This window comes from Lepisosteus platostomus, chromosome 10, assembly GCF_059453375.1.
Source record: "Lepisosteus platostomus isolate fLepPlt1 chromosome 10, fLepPlt1.hap1, whole genome shotgun sequence".
In the NCBI taxonomy this organism is placed as follows: domain Eukaryota; kingdom Metazoa; phylum Chordata; class Actinopteri; order Semionotiformes; family Lepisosteidae; genus Lepisosteus; species Lepisosteus platostomus.
The window spans coordinates 38,830,793-38,849,558 of NC_142620.1; the positions used below are offsets into that span (position 1 = coordinate 38,830,793).

The 18,766-nt window shown below is 39.1% G+C and overlaps 1 protein-coding gene and 1 long non-coding RNA gene across 3 annotated transcripts in view; one reads left to right on the forward strand and one right to left on the reverse strand.

Annotated features, from left to right (window-relative positions):
- The window catches only part of LOC148653679 (copper-transporting ATPase 1-like), a 48,535-nt gene extending 42,151 nt beyond the window's left edge, over positions 1–6,384 (forward strand). For both annotated transcript variants that reach the window (XM_088648944.1, XM_088648943.1), the window contains 3 exons: positions 3,443–3,560; positions 4,176–4,278; positions 4,927–6,384. In XM_088648944.1, coding sequence (XP_088505070.1) covers positions 3,443–3,560; positions 4,176–4,278; positions 4,927–5,197 — 492 coding nt within the window. In that variant the 3' untranslated portion in view covers positions 5,198–6,384. The remainder of the gene's footprint in view (positions 1–3,442; positions 3,561–4,175; positions 4,279–4,926) is intronic.
- A 593-nt stretch (positions 6,385–6,977) lies between these two features.
- On the reverse strand, positions 6,978–17,517 carry LOC148653680 (uncharacterized). The gene is made up of 3 exons (XR_015941731.1): positions 16,431–17,517; positions 12,372–12,491; positions 6,978–9,282 (listed from the first exon to the last, which is right to left on the reverse strand). It is a non-coding gene; the product is annotated as an uncharacterized LOC148653680 (long non-coding RNA).
- Positions 17,518–18,766: the final 1,249 nt, after the last annotated feature.

The window sequence follows — 18,766 nt, forward strand, 5'->3', positions numbered from 1 at the left end:
TGCAAACGTTTTATGATATGTCGCTGTTTTGAATGTCTGTGGACATGTGCTGGCTGGACAGGAGGCTCCACTGCACACAGAGAGGGGCGGGAGGAGGGGACAAGCCGATACATACTCTTAGAGTTTGATTAATAGGGAATATAATACAAAAATATAGTACTAAAAATAAGATGCACTCTACAGACATTCACAACGGCGACTGTCAGAAGATAGGACACAGCGGCTCAGGCACCCGCTGAATGGAAAAGGGGCACTTTATGTTCTGTATGGCTAATACTAAAGCCAATACTGGCTCAATACCCTCAATGGGCTTTGACGTGCTAATGCGTTGGTTTAACAGTCCGGGTGTGGCAAGCTTCCAATGTCAACTCGACTCGATTGGAAGACAATGAACGTATTTTAGCCCTAAATGAATTAATAGCAAACATAGTTTACATAAAATACATTTTTCCAAGAAAGTTTATAATAATACGATCTATAGTTGAAATCTGAGCCTAAATATAAAGGAAAAGCATTTTCAGAGAGCAATCACGCTGTGTTTATGTAGAAAAAGCGATTAGGTTTATGAGCAATCTAATTACCTATTCGCTTAAAACGCTATATAAAATAAAGTTTATTTAGAGATGAATGATCAGTGTCGCAGTTTAAATAATTTTTGTAGGAGGGCTTGGACAGATTCCAAGTGCATTTTTGCAATTTACGTTGCATTGTCCAATGTTCTGTTGTAATACAGGCTAGAATACAGTTAGTCTAAGTTTTATCAGCTTATTTAAAATAAATTTTTTGAATCCCCGGCGGAACACACTCCATAAGAATCAGCGCTTTTATACAGTATATCGCCTTTAAACACATATATTTAAACACGCGTTTACGATTTAAATCAAAACGCGATTCAAACCAATATAAATGTTTATTTTGTAACGCATAGGTGACTATTCATTGTTATTAAAAAGACTTAAATTCGATCATGTTGTGATATTTAGAAATATAAATTTGTTTGGCGCGAGTGAGGTTTTATTTAATCTCTGACCAAGGGAAACGTTTCATTTTTTCAAAGAAATGTTTGTTAAAAAATAAAGTCATAGTTCCATGGGATTCAATCACAGACCATGTGACATGGGAGTCAGGAAACTAACACACAGCGCCACCGGATTTAATAACGCTATAAAAACGCTATAAAATAATGTGACTAGGCACAGAACAAGTTTACAGCACAGTACAATAATAAATGCTGACCATGACTTTAGAAGCATAAATTACCTTACACTCAATTTAAACACAAGCTGTCTTTCTGTATGAACCTCTAAGCTGGTTCATACAGAAATGTAGAAATGCATTAGCCTGATTATGATTAAAAAACACATAATTAAACACGCGTTTGCGATTTAAATCAATATAAATGTTTATATTGTAACGCATACTGTCCAGCCTCCATTTCTCTATAAAAATTTACTCTATTGCACACACACACACAATAGAAGCAGGAACCGTTGTCAGAAGGGAAGAAGGTGACTGTTCATTGTTATCAAAAATGACTTAAAATCGATCATGTTGTGATATTTTGAAATATAAAAGTCAATTGATTGTCCATAATATCGCTATTCTATTTTTTCGAAGAAATGTTTGTTAAAAGAAAAGTCCAGCACCAGCTGGATTTGAACACACAACCTGTGCGTTGTTAGTCAGGCACGTAGACCAGTAGGCTACAAGACAACTCGCATGAACAGGGAGGCGAAACAGCCCTACACAGCCCTGTCGCAGTACACAAATATAATCATATCGTTATTAAATTCTTTAGATACACGATTCCATATTATATTAGCAGAAAAGCTTAAAACTACCACTTTTTCACACGCTATTTCACATGCTAGTTAAATATTTCGATGCTTAAAATCGTTAGGGAGAAATGGAATACCGGTGTGTATTTTTCCTTTAAAGTACCGATTCCTGGAATCTGACTGGCTGACACCCTTCTGAAGTGGTTCCATAAAATCTGGTATACGGAAAAGAAAGCGTTGATACATACAAGTATCTTTTAATACACTCTTTGCTGTGCTCTTGAGGATCCTTGTGATATTTTGAGCTCTAGTTGAATGATAAGTGTCGCGTTTTAAATCATTTTCGTAGTTAGAAATTAGGAAATGCCCTGTTAAAAGCAAGGAAGTTTTTATGCCCGTTGAAGTAAAACAAAATGCCTGACAAAGTATGGCTTGGACAGATTCCAAGTGCTTGTACAAATGTGCTAAAGAAATTATACTTTGAGTATACAGGTTGTCCAAAGTCATCCATTATTAATACTATTAGTAATATCTTCGGTAAAGGCTTTGATGCATAAATATTTCTGATAAAGGTAGGTTGTGTACTTTTGTCCAACTGAGCAATCTTGCTTTAATAAAATATACCAACATTTTAATGACTGATGATTAACATGCTGTAATACACAGTTCAAAATTAAAAGCTCAAATGCTGTACATGAGAGGTTAAGCTCCCCCTGGCGGTTTTACAAGGTGACGCTGGATAGTTTCGGGCAGAGCGTCAAATGACGCGCGATTAACCACGTGACACTGGGTGACACTGGGTGACACTGGGTGACACTGGGTGACACCGCGTGACACCGCGACACGCCCACCGGGGTATGCCGCGAAATACCCCACCCATTTTGAATGGCTGCATCTGTAAGTGTTTATGAGACTTGATTAGCACATTAGTTTCTTCTTTGTCCTAAATTTGTTCCTAGTTTGTTGTATCAAAACCTGTTATGAGTGCATTGTCTTTTGTGTGGTATGGTTCTGCCATGTGGAGATCTACACAGAGTTTATCTTGGACTAAGTGCATTTTTAAATTAAAACAACTGAATACTGTAAGGTCTTGACATTTGTAAGGCTCCAATACAGAGAATAGTTGCAAATAGCCAGATTCGCAAAAAATCTAATTCTACCCTATACCATTGCATAATGTACTAAAGTATATGGCATGTATGGTTAACAAACATGATAATTAAAGTATTAATGCATTAAATTAAGTTAATTGTAATAACATTGATCAAGTAAAAGAAGAAACAGTAATCACAAACTTACTAATGGGCTAAAATAAACATGAATCCCTCTTCTGAATCCAGCCTGCACTTTCTCCTCTGCCTCTGTGATTATCATGCCAAACAACAATTCTCAACAACAATGCTCTTCCATACCAGTGCCCATCGTCCAGAACGAATCAATAATAAGCAAATTAGTGAATGTTAAAGTCACAGATGTTGAGATGCTACTGTACTGGGAGAGTTTTACATTCAAAATTTTAAATTCAAGAAAACCATTTGCAGTCTCTTTCCCCTTTTTTATTTTCCCCAGATAATGAAAATGCATCTTTTTTTTTTTAAAAAAATGTAATATTAAGGTAGTAACCTTCTGCCTTCTCAGTACTATTTACCCTTTTACATCCACAGAATGATCTTCTGGATGTGGTTGGAAGTATTGATTTATCTAAGAAAACCGTCAAAAGGATTCGGATCAATTTTGTTTTTGCCTTAATTTATAATCTTGTTGGAATTCCCATTGCTGCTGGTATGTATGAATGTATGTGGAATGTCTTTTGAGTGATGCTGCTGTTCTTTTCTTTTTTTGTTTTTATTTATTTGTATTATAAAATGATATCAGGATACTTGCAGGGATCATTTATATTGGTCGTCATTTACATTATTTTGTACATAGATTTCCCTTGCAAGAATAGAGTTAAAGATCAGCTACTGGGAGCAGTAGTTCATATATTTGTATCAATATTTTTCTTTTCATGAACATTTTCTTTGTAACAACAATATATAGAATAATTTACATGTAACTCCCAATAAATAAACCATCACATCACAAAAATCAAAACTATACAGTATATTATTCTCTATCGCAATTCTCAGTTCGCAATTCTCAGTTCTGCAGGAAATAGCATTTATCCACCGACAGGCATATTTTACACACAGTAAGGATATTTGCTTAAACAGCACTTTATCATCAATATTATCAGTACCTCAACAAAATTTTAACAGTTAATTTGTTCATGGCATGCAAGGATGCAAGGATCATTAAGAAGCCCACTTTTTTAATTAAAAAATCTACTGTACCCTAGCCCACCTTTCAAAGCGTGTTTGTAATATATCGGAGTAATATCATGGAGTATCTCCACAGGTGTGTTCCTCCCCATTGGACTAGTTCTTCAACCCTGGATGGGCTCAGCTGCTATGGCTGCTTCATCTGTGTCTGTGGTGCTGTCTTCACTCTTACTCAGATGGTGAGTATTACCTGCTTGTAGTGCTTCAGTTCTATCATGGACGACTGGTCTGGTCTTTACCGAGGCCATTAAAGTATTAGCAGCAAAATGAGGTAAGCTTGGGAAATATCCAGGTAGTGGAATTAATAGTAATTGTGTGAGATGAGGGCCTGTAAAGTATTATAAGCACTTGAATTTTATTCACATTATTGAAAACATCTAGAGAAACTCGCTGTTCATTTATTTAATATGTATCCATGATTTTGTTAGCAGAAGAAGGGCACATAATTTAAACATTCACCTTAGTGTGTCCAAGCAATACCTGAAGTCTTTGTATATTACAAAATGACTTTCTGTGCAAATCACACAAGCATATTTGAAGAATTAAGAAATCTTGTGCTTCAGTATACCACAATACATGAAAATAATCTCTGAGGTAATGCATGCCATTTAAGTAATTCACTGTGTAAACTATTATCACTATTTTTAAGTATTATAGAGTGGACAGGAAGGTAGCATAAACAATAACAATATTAGGGTGATCAAAACTTTAAAAAATGTCAAAACAATTAAATTCTAAACTGAAGGCTGGGTATTTTTAGTACGGTTTTAATTGCACTTGTAAGTACAGCTGATTAAAAAAAGTTTTTTATGTCTTGCTTTCTCAAGTTACACCAAGCCAACAGCCGAGAAGCTGGAGTCACGGCTTCGAGGCAGAATGCAACACAGCCCCTCTGACATCAGCGTCCACATTGGCATCGATGAGTGGCGGCACAATTCTCCCAAGCTCAGCCTCTTTGATCGCATCGTGAACTACAGCCGAGCCTCCATCAGCTCCCTGAGGTCAGACAAGCGCTCCCTCAACAGCATGGCCATGCACGAGCCCGACAAACACTCTCTGCTGGTGGCTGATGGCCGCTGCGATGAAGAAACTGTGTGACAGCGCCAGGGGGACTCTGGAGCCCCAGAGCTCCACTTCTCCACATCCTGCACATCTTGCTTCAGGGAATCGGACATCCAAGCAAGGGTCATTCCATGGCTTTCACTCCATATCGGGAATAGTGCTTTGATTATTTTTCAGAGGCACTTCAGTGTCAGATGTTTTATGTTATATTGCCGTGTACAAATTTGAAGTTTTAAGCATAATTTTTATATTTTTTTCTTAACTTATGATGAGTGATTATTAGCCTTAAAGTACTGCTGTACTACATCAAAATATAAATGCACCCAGTATGTGGAGAGCCTTGTCCTTCGTGAAAAAGCACATGCTGGGTTCATATACAGGCAGCAGGTGCACGTATGGAGAGAGTACAGACACAGGCATAGATGGAAAAAGTGAACACCCGCTTAGTGCCAATTTCTAACAATGATTTTAAGATTTTATAAAATAAAATATTACAAGATGCCTTTTTAATTACTTGATTAAGGAAAAAAATGTGAAAACCCCAATAACTAAGACCTAAAAAATGTGTTACAAAGTTCAGTAATATTAAATATCATATTCAGTTTATCTCGTACAAAATATTGTTACATATAAAAAAAACACATTTTAACAGTTTGGTTTGTAATGTGCACCACGTCACTGGCCTTGCAGACTTGGAATTTCTTTTCAAATGTAAAGTGAATGTGTTCACCTTGGTGATCCTCATGTAGTAATGCTCCATGGCATATAGCCACCATACAGTTAAGTAGTATACTTCTTAGTGCAGGGGTTGTACAGGTCACATAAGAGTAGCATTTACAGTGTCTAAGTGTTACACTTGTAACTTACTGTACTTTGTGCCTACTGTTTTCTTGCTTTTCACAAGCACCAAAAAAATTAAAATGCCTATTCTGTAACTATTGCAATTATAGTCATTCCAAAGTTGCAGACATCAATCAAAGTGTATATAATCGTTTTGTAGGTAGATTCAATGATAAATTATTCTATAAGTCCCTTTGTAATCTATAACAGTATATTTTTTTCTTGTTTTATGATTTATAAATGCCAAAACGTCATCTACAAATAGCTATTTATTCATCTGAATTACTAGTTATAATGAAATTGTTAAAAAAAAGTTTCTATATGCACTGCTTGGTTATTGAAGGACATTGCAAATAAACGTTGCATTTGAAAACAAGTAACAAGTAGTTTGCTTGTGTTGTCTGAAATACCACTGTTTGTGATTAATAAGTAAAATTCTGACTATCATTGTGCGTTGCTGACATTTTATGTTTACTTCATTAAAAAGTTATTGTACAGGTTGTTCCTTAAAAATACAATCTAAGGAAAAAAATATTTTTTTCTATGAAATGATGTGATTCTTGCACTGTGTAGCATTGCCAGAACACCACAAACCCTGGACTTCACATGGAGAAGGAGAGGAAAATGTTCTAACAGCAACCATGAATAAACATTTGAACCAAGATAAGTCTTCTGTAGTCAACTATTCCAACTCATGTTAGAATAAAAAATAAAAGGTGATTCTAAATTTATTAGAAAAAGAACAGGGAGAACTCCAGCCTTCATCAAGAGCTGCATTGTCCTCAGGATTTCCATCCACCAGTGATGTTCACTTCTTATATTTACATAAGTCAAATCACAAGGTTGCCTTTCAATTGCAAACTGCTATGATTGTCCTCTGTTCCCCCATGATACAGAAGGCTTCTATACCAAAGACCTGTCAATCTAGGACCCACTATCAGTTGCAACACAAAGCATACAATGAAAAACTGAGCCATTTATTCATGTGTAGAGGTTTAATGGCATGACAGATGAATTATAGCGTGCTCATAGCAGGTACAATTAACATAACATTGACACTCACAGTACAAACATTATTTGTAATTTCCATAATTCACATAAAACATTGAGTCAGACTCAAGTCTGTTCCCCAAGGCTGTGACAGAAGATCACATACAAGGCTGCGGCTTTATTTTAGTTTCATCCCCCAGCAGGATTGGAAGATGTTCTGACTCCTGCAGGTGTGGGAATTCAAGGTTTAGATTAATTTTAGGAAAGAGTGTTTTAGGGGAAATAGTTTAGTTATGTTTGAGTAAACAATGTGTTCTTCAATTTTTGTTAAATGTTATCTGCCCACACTACATTTAAAGGCTTTGATCTGGGGGAAGGAAACAAGACAGACAGGAGAAATGTTTGGTTGTCTGCCCTGACAAAAGCACTCTCTAGTATCTAGCTGCAGTTGTTATTTTGCTTATATACTGTGGGATCAGTAAAACTTGCCTTCCTTTTATGCCCGTATAAGGAGCAGGCTTTCTCTCTGTTATAGTTTCCTATGCTGACATTGAATATAATTGTAATAAATTGTAGTGGTGAGGTCCGTGTGCCAGTTTTGTCTTGGTTCTGTTTGGTCTCACTCTGTTCACCTTCTAGTCCTGTTCAGTTCAGTTTCCCTCCTGCCAGTCCATTTCACTCAGTATTATATTTCAATCAGTGTGGACTATGTTTTAATACATTTGGGTAATGCATATTTGAATAAAGGGAGGTTACAATCTCTTCACATTTGACATAAAAATCAGGTCCAAAGTTATAAAAGCTAAGTATGCAGCTCTCTAATCAGGGAACACTGAGCAGCACGCAGCACTTTTTTTATACTTCTCATAATGAGAGACTACGTTCAGCCTGATGGATACCACAAATAGGAAATCAGTATTTCATCAATTATAAGACACCAGTCCCTTACTTAGGATCTAGCCTCAGCCTTTAATGCTAAAATTACCTGAACAGGAAGTGGACATGATGATCCATCCATGCATTGTTTCAGCTTTATCTGATATAGGGTTGTGGGCAGACGGAATCCATCACAGCAAGCAATGGGCAAGACTTGATACAGCCTGGATGGGACACCAGTCCATCGCAGTGCACACACAGAGACAGACATGCACACACTCACCCCAGGGCCAATTTTCCCAGGAGCTACTTAACCTACTAGTATGTCTTTGGACTGCAGGAGGAAGCCAGAACATCTGGAGAAACTCTAGTACAATACAGGGAGAACATTCAAACTGCACATGGATAGTACCCCAGGAACTGAACCCAGGGCCCCAGCTCCAGGGTTCTAAATGTGGGAACCGAAGTTCTCTTCCCAGAAGCTAATTAACCTTCTATAGTATGTTTATGTGCTGTGGAAGGAAACCCATACAACATAAGGAGAACATACAAACTCTATGCAGATAGCGCCCCAGGTCCAGAATTGAACCTAGGGCCCCAGTGTTGCGAGGCATGATTAGCTGTCCTGCCTGAACTTGAATCGCAATGATTAATTATATAGTTAAAGCATCAAATGTTACTTTCTTTACTAAGGTAAAGAATTGCATAAATACTTATGCATGTATGTTTTTAGAAAAAGCTTTTGAATTTTATACATTGATCAAATATTTGATTAATTAAATAATCAGTGTGTTGGAAGCTGGACTCTCTTGTGCATTTATTCGCTCCCTCTGGGGTGTTCAGAGTCAGCAATCCGTAACATGACAGGATTTTACGATGTTACATGCAAAGAGAGTTCATTAATGACACACTTGTATCTCCAGGACCACAAGTCACAACACATTGCAAAGATTGATACAGAGGTCCAGGTCTGATGGTTTCAGCAGCAATATCTGGTTCGGTGGTTCTCCCTCTTGGTGTTGGTAGATCACTGTGTCTTCTGGGTTTTGCTACAGCAGAGTTATTAATCACAGGCTAATTAAATAATTCAATTCTGTTATACTGTGTTTAAGATTTGTAAAGGTTATGAACGCTTTAATTATTAATTTCAAAGTTACATTGTTAGCATTACATTGTTAGCATTGTTAGCAGAAATATGTTCAGTTGGGCTTAAACATAGTTAGCATTGCTGCCTCACAATGCTGGGGCCCTGGACCTGGTTTATAAGTTTATATGTTTATCCCAATTAGCCCTGGCTGTGAGTGTGTGCATGTTCTTTCTGTGTGTCTGATCTGCAATGGACTGGTGATCTCTCCAAGGCGTACCCTGCCTTGCTCCTGTTGCTTGCAGAGATAGGCTCCAGCTCCCCCGCAGCCCTGAATTGGAAGAAGTAGAAAATGACAGGATGTAAACAAGCAAGAAAAACACTCACTCACTGTGGGGGTATCTGATATATTGTTAGTCTCACCTTTGGCTGTTCATCATTAACTGGCCATATACACTGATGGAAAAAAGAAACACAACACCTCCTCCTCCACACTCTGGCCCTCCCATCTGTGTGGAACAGGCAGAAGAGTAACCATCTGTGAAGAGGACCTGATGCCACTGCTGACGAGTCCATCGCAGCCTCTGTCTGGCCCAAGCCAGTTGGGTGCAATGCCTAGGAGGTGTGAGCAGAGGGCTTCTGACAGGTCGCCTTGCTGTAAGGCCAGCAGCATGGATCTTCACTGTACTGTCACTGATGCGGGCATTGTATCTGCCGGCAGTTTCAGCAGCAGTACGGCGGGTGGCAGATCTGAAACAATCTCTCAGATGGACCAGTCTGATGTGTCGATCCTGCTCTGGTGTGGTCTGGCGACTGGATCTTGGACAGTCATCTGTCCTGCTGGTCTGCTGAAACCTTCTCTGCAGTTGGGACACAGTGGAGTGGTTTACTCCATAGTGTTTGGCAATGCTGGCACATGACATGCCCGCAGCATGGCAATGGCCTTCTCCCTTGCTTCTGGTGACATTCGAGACACAAAAATCTGACTAAACTCTATGCCTTTGAATTAAGTCCTTTTTAAAAGTGACCTGATCAGGCATTGTTCCACCTGGACCTCATTGGGTAAAAGTGCACCTAACAAGCTTTTGTGTGATTGGCAAGTTGCAATGCCTCACTGCACAAGCTGTATTGCTGGTCAGAGGGCTTAAAACAAATTGACAATTTTTTGTGAAAGTACATAAGCTATAACTATAGTATTCTCATTCCAGAAAATGTTGCATTTCTTTTTTCCATCAGTATATAAAAAGCTTTTTAGTCAAAAATAATTAGGAAGCTGAGGAGAAACTGTATAATGTGCTGTATGTTGAAGTTGCTGGAAATTATGTACTTTAACTAGAGTATTTGTATACCAAGGCTTACGTTCAGAAAAAAGTCTAAATGAGCCAGCAGATCAGCACCAGCTGGCATCACTTATTAAGGTCCCAGTTAGAATGAAAAAAGCAGACACCAGAGTCCATCAGGACCAGGAGTGAGAAACCTGGTTTGAGGTGGTTGTGAGGTGGTTCAGAACACTATTTGTAGTGATCGATGGTAAACATACTGCAAAAAAATAATAAAGAATTATGTTCTTGGTTCTCACTTTCTCTAATTAATGTATGCCAATATTGACATAATAACATCCCAGAAGGACAATACATGTCCTCATACTGCTTGTATAACAACAGCTTTCTTGTGAAATAAGAATGTGACAGTTATTTTATGGATGTCCAACTCACCAGACATTCCTGTGGAACATCTGTGTTATGTGTTTGGGTGTAACACCTAGGGTTCTTTCTCTCTGAGAAAGGCTCCCGTCTGTGAGGGGAAGGGGTATGTGATGGAGGAAGCAGAGGCTTAGTGAAAGGCTCTGGAGAAGAGAGGAGGCGTTAGTGGTATCCTGAATTGTAGTGAGTTTAGAGACACAGTCTTTTACATCAGCAGCCACCTGGCAGACTTAAGTGCTTAAAGCTTCAAAAGTTAGAAAGAGACAACAAAGACTTGCAAGAATTTGGTATGGGAAGATTTAGTAAAGAAAGATGGATCCACAGAGAATTTAACATCAGTTTCTGTAGTGTATTATATTCCTGGATTAGTTTGAATTCTCTGTAGCCTTTATAGCATAGTATATTAGTGTTTATAGTTGGAAACTGGGTGTCAGAGGGTAGTGTGCACCAGTAAATCTGGGAAGAGACAGGGAACAGGTATCTTTTAGTGCAGGAAACACTGGTCATGGAAGGGTGAGCCCAACTGAGTAAGTCAGAGAGTCCCAGAGTAGGTGTATCATCCCATCCTGCACCAGCTTTAGCTGGTTTCTGCTGGAAGCCAGTTTGTCTAAAACCAGCTGGAGCTTGTATCATTCATGGCTGCCCGTCTTACATCGAATGCTGCTGGTTTTGCTACAGTATATTGTATGAAAATAAATCACCGAAAGTGCTAAAACAGACCATATACAACCATTCATTGTGCATGATTGCATGGTCTTACTCATTGGATGATGCTGTCAGTTGGTCATTGCAAACTAACTGCATTTCAATGTGAACAGTCTACACTTGAGAAGCACATGGGTTTATTTGAGCCTGCAATAAAAGGAACAAATCAGAAAATCTTAAATACCTAATATACAATGAGTGAATCAAATAAGATCATTTTAATTTTTGAACACAAATGTTAACAATGGTAGATGTAAGTACTGTACAGTATGAATAGATACAATTGTATGCCAGCAGCCATATCACTCTGCAACTCACTAAAGCTAAGCAGGTGTGAGCCTGGTCAGTACCTGGATGGAAGACCTCCTTGAAAAACTAAGGTTGCTGCTGGAAGAGGTGTTATTGGGGCCAGCAGGGGACGCTCACCCTGCTGTCTATGTGGCTCCTAATGGGGATAAACAGGCGCCGTCATTTGGAGACGTAAAACCAAGGTCCTGACTCTCTGTGGTCAGGGCTTTTCTTGAAAAGAGTAGGGGTGTAAAATTTCCCACTGGCCTTTACCAATCATGGCTTCCTAATAATCCCAATCTATGAATTGGCTTCATTACTCTGCTCTCCTCCCCACTGATAGCTGATGTGTGGTAAGCGTTCTGGCACACAAAGGCTGCCATCGCATTGCCTATAAAGCTCTTTGAGTGGAGTGTCCAGGAAAGCGCTATATACAGTAAGTGTAAGCAATTATTATTATTATTATTATTATTATTATTATGATGCACAGTTTTGGGCATCCCTGGCCAAATTACATGTTTGTTGATTTTCTAAGTGAGAAGAAGTTCACACAAACTTAAACTTGACGTATTGCTGCAAATTCTAATGCACAGTTACTATTTATTTGCTGAATTTAACAGATTCTCAGTGACTCTCAGTGGTCATTAAAGATCCCAGGTTATTTCTCGATAAGAGCAGGGAGTAATCCCGGTGTCCAGGCCACATTTCCCCCCTCAGCCCTTACCGTGGTCTCCAAATTGTCCCCATGTGCTTGCACTTGCCCTGTGATGGACTGGCTCCCCATCCAGGGTGTATCCTTCCTTGCACTCGTTGCTTGCCGGGTAGACTCCAGCTTCCCACCACACTATATGGTATAAAGCAGTTTGGTAAATGACATGAATGTTATCCCTCCCTTGATAAATATTAAAAACACATCTATAAATAAATTAATATATGTAATGCAGGGGTCTCAAACACGCGGCCCGCAACGACTCACTTGGACTAACAAAAAATTTGGTTGTTTTGGTCAATTGATACATTTTTTGTTCTATAGATTCATTTTCTGTTTCAATAATCGCCAATGGAAATATCACTTTTTTTATTTATTTTTCTATGCCTCTGTTATTTTTAGTTCCAGTGACGTCACCATTTGTTACGTAAACAACAGTTCTAGTTAGTACATGCTGGTTAGTTGGGATACTAAAATATTTTACTGTTTAACGGCAGGCAGGATATTTTTTCTTTTATTAACTATCAATAATGTCACCATCATCATTGAGAAAAAGTATGATTGCAGAAGAAAAGCGAATTTTCCAAGATAAGTGGAAAAATATATATTTTTTCACGGAGATGTAGGATAAAATCCAGTGTCTCATTTGTCTGCAACCTATTTCGGTGCTAAAGGAGTATAATGTGCGCAGACATTATGACACAATGCATCGAGAACAATATTAAGCGTTAACCGGCAAAATACAAGATGAAAAATTTCAGCAACTCAAAGCAGCTCTTGCAGAACAACAAAACTTTTTCACAAATATTAACAAATCAAGCGAAGATTCCATAAGAGCAAGCTTCGTCATCAGTGAAATGGTAGCAAAATCATCCCGACTGTTCACAGAAGGCCAATTCATAAAAGATTGCTTTATAACAGCAAGCAAAATTTTTTGCCCCAATAGAAAGTAAGTGTTTGAAGGGATAAATTTGGCTGCAAATACAGTTGCCAGCAGGATTACTGTGCAATAATGTACACAAGGAGAATTTTCAATTGTACTTAACGAGAGTACAGGTGTAACATATACTGCTTACTGTGCGGTATTCATTCAAGGGGTTGACAGAAATCTGAATGTGTCCGAAGAATTGTTAGATGTACTACTTCTGAAAGGCATGATACTGTATGTTTCAAGAACTGGAAGTATGCATCAAAAACTCAGGATAACCTTGTGTCAGTGGTAACGGTGCACCTGCAATGTCTTCTGAAAATGTTGGTATTGTGGGATTACTGAAAGCAAAACTAAACAATCTTGGTGTGTCAGGCACCTTCACTGCTATACATTGTATTTTGCACCAGGAAGTGCTGTGTGGTAAAAGTCTAAAAATGAAAGAAGTTATGGACGTTGTTGTTAAGACGATTAATTTTATATGTTCAAGGAGTCTCAATCACAGGCAGTTTGATCTTTTCTATCCAGCATAGATAGCAAATATGGAGAGTTGCTGTACCAAAGTTAGATGGCTGAGTCAGGGAAATGTGCTTAAGAGGTTTTTTGCTCTAAGAGAGGAGATAGCATTGTTCATGTCAATGAAAAACAAAGATGTTCCTCGACTTGCTGATCCAACTTTTATATCTCATTTGGCTTTTCTGACAGATATCACAGAGCACCTGAATGCACTAAGCTTGAAGCTCCAGGGTACAAAGCAGGTGATTACACAGATGTATGACAGTGTCAAGTCATTCAAATGTAAGCTTTCTTCGTGGGCAAAACAGCATACAGATGGCATCGTTTTATGGTCAAGACTCACCGATGAACATTTGCGAGCAATATTGCGATTGGCTACTTCACGTTATATCAGGCCTAGTGTTGACATTCTGGTCTCTGCAAAACACTGTCAAGGAAGCAGCCAGAATGAAGAACTTCAGAAATAACCTCACATTATGTTGAATACATTGAGTAAAGTTAACTAACATGTTTCAAATATAAATTTCAGTTTTAGTTAATTTTTTAACTCGCAGTGGCGGGTTTTTTTGTTTTTCATGGACAAAACACTTCAGCACCGTTTGGACATTCCATTTGGATGTTTCGCTGTTCGCAAAGGGACTGCACCGTGAGTTTACTAGATTGCTTTGGCATTTTATGTATTCAGTAGGCTTCATTATCCAGCGGATTATTTTTATAACTTTAGGATATATATTTTTTCACAATATTACCTTGAAATGAAATGTACTGCAATTCGTTACTTGTTCATCCCTTTCAGGATTGGTAAAACACAAATTGCCAAAATTCTTCCCGCCAGATTGGCAGGTGCTGCATTTAGTTATTTGGACAGTCTCCCAGATACAGTGAAATGTGACTATGATAACATTTGCAAGGACATGCAATCAGTTTTTGGACAAAAACAGGAACTCAGGACATTTCAAACACATCTGAATGCAAGACCGCATCAGCCTAAGGAACCTTTGGAGGTGTATGCAGCAGAGTTGCTTCTCCTTGTTTTGCAAGCTTTCCCGGATTATGGGCAAACTGCCATTACAGGAGAAATCCTGAGGCGTTTCATTGCTGGACTTGACCTTGAGTCACAAGCAAAATTGTATGAGTTTGGTCACCACTCTTTTTGTTTTAGAGTCACCACTCTTGACGGTAGTTGTCCAGTGTGAGATAGCGCATTCCACATTCCATAGCATCTTCCCAGCTACAGTGCCAATGACTACTCCACCGCCAGCTCTCTCCACCCCAGTCCATAGTTTGTCTAACACCAGTGATGACAAGCTAGCAGCCCAGCAAGATAACCTTATACTTCAAGTGGACAGATTGCAGTCAGCTGTAACGTCACTGACTCACCCCCAGGCATGTACCTATTTTCATTCCCCAGAGGTCCAGTCTTCATCTGCACCACGTAGGAGAACACAGTCCCCAGAGAGGCCCTGGGATAGCCACAGCAGTCCTTGCTGTGACTGTCGACATCAAACAGATTCTAATGCTCGTCAGTTCTCCTTCACGCAGCTGTATCAGTCATAGATGACCTTTTCACAGCCCCAGTACTGGTGCCAGGTCATACCAGCAACACCACGGCTACGATGAGCCTATATGCTGGGACCAGCCCTCGTCAGCGGGGGTGGTGTGACAGCTATGAAAAGGACTCTGCATTGTCTCAGCAGAGGTACAGGGAACGTTCAGAAGACCCAACCAGCTCAAATTCCGGATGCGAGAGACACAGCTACAGAGGCACTTCTTTTATTATTGTCACAGACCATTGTCCCTTATTGGGCTTGAAGAAATTGCCTATTGAGCGTGACCCGACAGGACAGAGAACATGCTGAGCTTTAGAGCTTGATGTGTATGATTAGGTCATCAAACACCGAGATGTTAAGAGGCATGGAAATGCTGATGCTCAGTCAAGACGTCCACCTGACACCATCACTAGTAGGGCCTGTAGTGAACAAACTGTAGTGAAATCTCCAAACCAAAGTTCACCGAACCAGCTACACATCCTGTTGTAAATGTCAACTCGGTTCTTGACTTGTCACATGCACTGTCATTTGACTTGCTCCAGTATCAAAAGGATGATGTGACACTGCGCACAGTGTGAGCGTGGTTTGTTCAAGGAAAGAGACCTCCGGTTTGGGCAATGAAAAAACAGTTTGAGTTTGAGGCAGATTTAGTAAAAGAACTATGCTCTTAGTTAGCTGTGACAAAGACCAGAACTTCCTCCTACCATCCAGGAGGTAATGGGTTAATCGAAAGATTTAACCGGTTCCTAAAGGACCAGCTGGCCAAATGTCTATATCAAACACATGAAGCATGGGAAACGTTGCTGAGAATTGTAGCTTGCCTACAATACAAGTGTACATGCTAGCACTGGGTATATACCATTCTATCTGGTGCATGGTTGTGAGGCTTGGTTGCCAGTTCATTTACTATTTTCTCCTAAGGCTGAACGATCATCTGCATCTCCAGGAACACCAGCCGAATATGCTATATCTGCTTGTCGTAAACTCCAGCACGCTTATCAGTCAAGCCAGGATCATTGTAAAGCTGCACATCTACAACAAAAGGCCCAGTATGACAAAAAAGTAAAGTACTGTACTCACCTTACCATGTGGGAGACTTAGTTTGGTTGAACAATCCAGCTCATTCTCGGTGTAAACAAGGGCCATACTGTATCATACAGTCAATACATCCTGCTGATGGAGATGGGGTTCTGTATGTCATTAGACAGAAAGACTCCCCTAATGGACCTACCCAAGTTGTTCATCACAATCATCTAAAACCTTATTTGACACCTGCTTATCCACAGACAGGATGTCTCTCTCCAACTGCACCTGCCGAGCTTCAGCAGACTCAAAGGGTGCTACTATAGGACAACCCAGATGTGCAGGTACCTAGTGCTACCCCTGACTTGCCTTCCATCATTTTCTTTGGTGTGAAGCAGCGCCACTTTCCTGCCAGACATACAATTAATGAACAGTCCACTGCACAACGCGTCCAACAGTCTGACCTTCCAAGGGAATCAGATGACAGTGCAGCTCAGGTAGCATCTCAAATGGACAGTACCTCCTGCTCTTTTGATAACCATGAGCAGTCATCACGACAGCCAGGTCGCAGGCCTGTTAAGTTGCCTGCCCGTTTTAGGGATTATGTTGTAAAATTAAGTTGAATAAAAATGGTGGTTTCATAAGATACGATCACTTTATTAGCCCTATACAATTTCTTGCCTTAGGAATTTGTCTTTTCGCATACCCCAGCTTGCTCTCCATGAGACACACAGACAGATAGAGAGAAGCTGGGAGTCAGAGCGCAGGGTCAGAGATGTGAGACTATCTATTGGTATATTTTAACAAAATGACTGAATGACATTCGGGGTTCATTTGAGTTGATACTTTGCTTGTATCACATAAACATGTTCAACTAAACATTTTAAATGAAAACTCAAAAGTACATGATTTACCGATTTTTTATTAGAACTGGGCATATGTCAAAGTTGCAGATTGTCAACATGTGACAGATCTTGTGCTGATATGTCAAACATACATAAACATTTCTTTAGAGAGAGATGGAGAAAGAAAGAAATGGAGGCAAAGCAAACAGGAATAGAATCAGCAAGTTAATTCATTCTGCTGTAATGTTAGTGGAATTGTCACTACAACTCATTTATGTGTTAATTTATGTGTTATTGATGTAAACAATGATGTAAACAATAATAAATAAATGATGTAAACAATAATAAATAAAAAACATTTCTTTAGAGAGAGAGATGGAGAAAGAAAGAAATGGAGGCAAAGCAAACAGGAATAGAATCAGCAAGTTAATTCATTCTGCTGTAATGTTAGTGGAATTGTCACTACAACTCATTATGTGTTATTGATGTAAACAATAATAAATACATTTTAAATGTATTTTATAAAATTTATTTCTGCTCAATAGTAGTTTCAAATAACTGAAGTAATTATTTACATTTACTTAGGACAACATTAGGACAACATCATTTTACCAAACCTTGGTGTATGTTCAGCTCCTATGTGGCTACATAACTCAGTAATAGTATCAGGCGATTGCATCTAATGCATCTAATGAAGCACATAACATTAAGATATCAAAGATATGATTAATTTTTACTTGCCATCAATTTCAGTTTTTCAGCCTCATAAAGAATATGCAGCCAGAAATCCATCTCAGCTACCAGCTGGTTAGAAATTGACCAGCTGATTTCCAGCCTGTCAGCCTGGTTAGAAAATGACCAGCTTGACCAGTTGATTCCAAACAGCAGCTAGCATTCATCTTGGTTTCCAGCTTGACCATCTATATAACCAGCTAGACCAGCAAAAAAAAAAACAAACAGCTTTGACCACCTCAAAATCCAAGCTGGTCAAAAGCTGGATTTTCCTTTAGGGAACTTGTATTGCTTCAAGTGGTGTCCACACACACACCACTACTACTCAATTTCATTGTAAACCCCTGTTGATCACGCCTGTTAATATCACATGTTGCTAATTATCATGAAAATATCTGTCGTGGCTGTTCAATAAAATTGCATTGCACTTGCAAATAAAAATTGTCACTTTCCTGATAACTTTGAAATTGCAGTTGAAAAAACATCGATTTGGCTATTTTTGTCCATTTTTTCTTTTTTCATTGTTGTAAAAAGACACGCGCGAGTGGTGTCCTTGAAACAGGAGACAGAGAACCTTGCACTCCCTTGTTTTTCCGTGAGAGGGTGCTGTTTCCTGCGTCACGTCTTTCTTTGTTAGGCCATGGGAAACGTGCGTTCTTGCCTGCACGCAGTGACTCAACCACAGTGCATCACTGTGCAATTTGAGTGACAGCCGCCTTAGCCAATGCACGTCGAAATGCTCCGCTACCAAACCCATGGGTTTTAGCTTCTATTCATTTCTTAACACAATAATTTTCTGGCTTGTCGTGTTTTTCT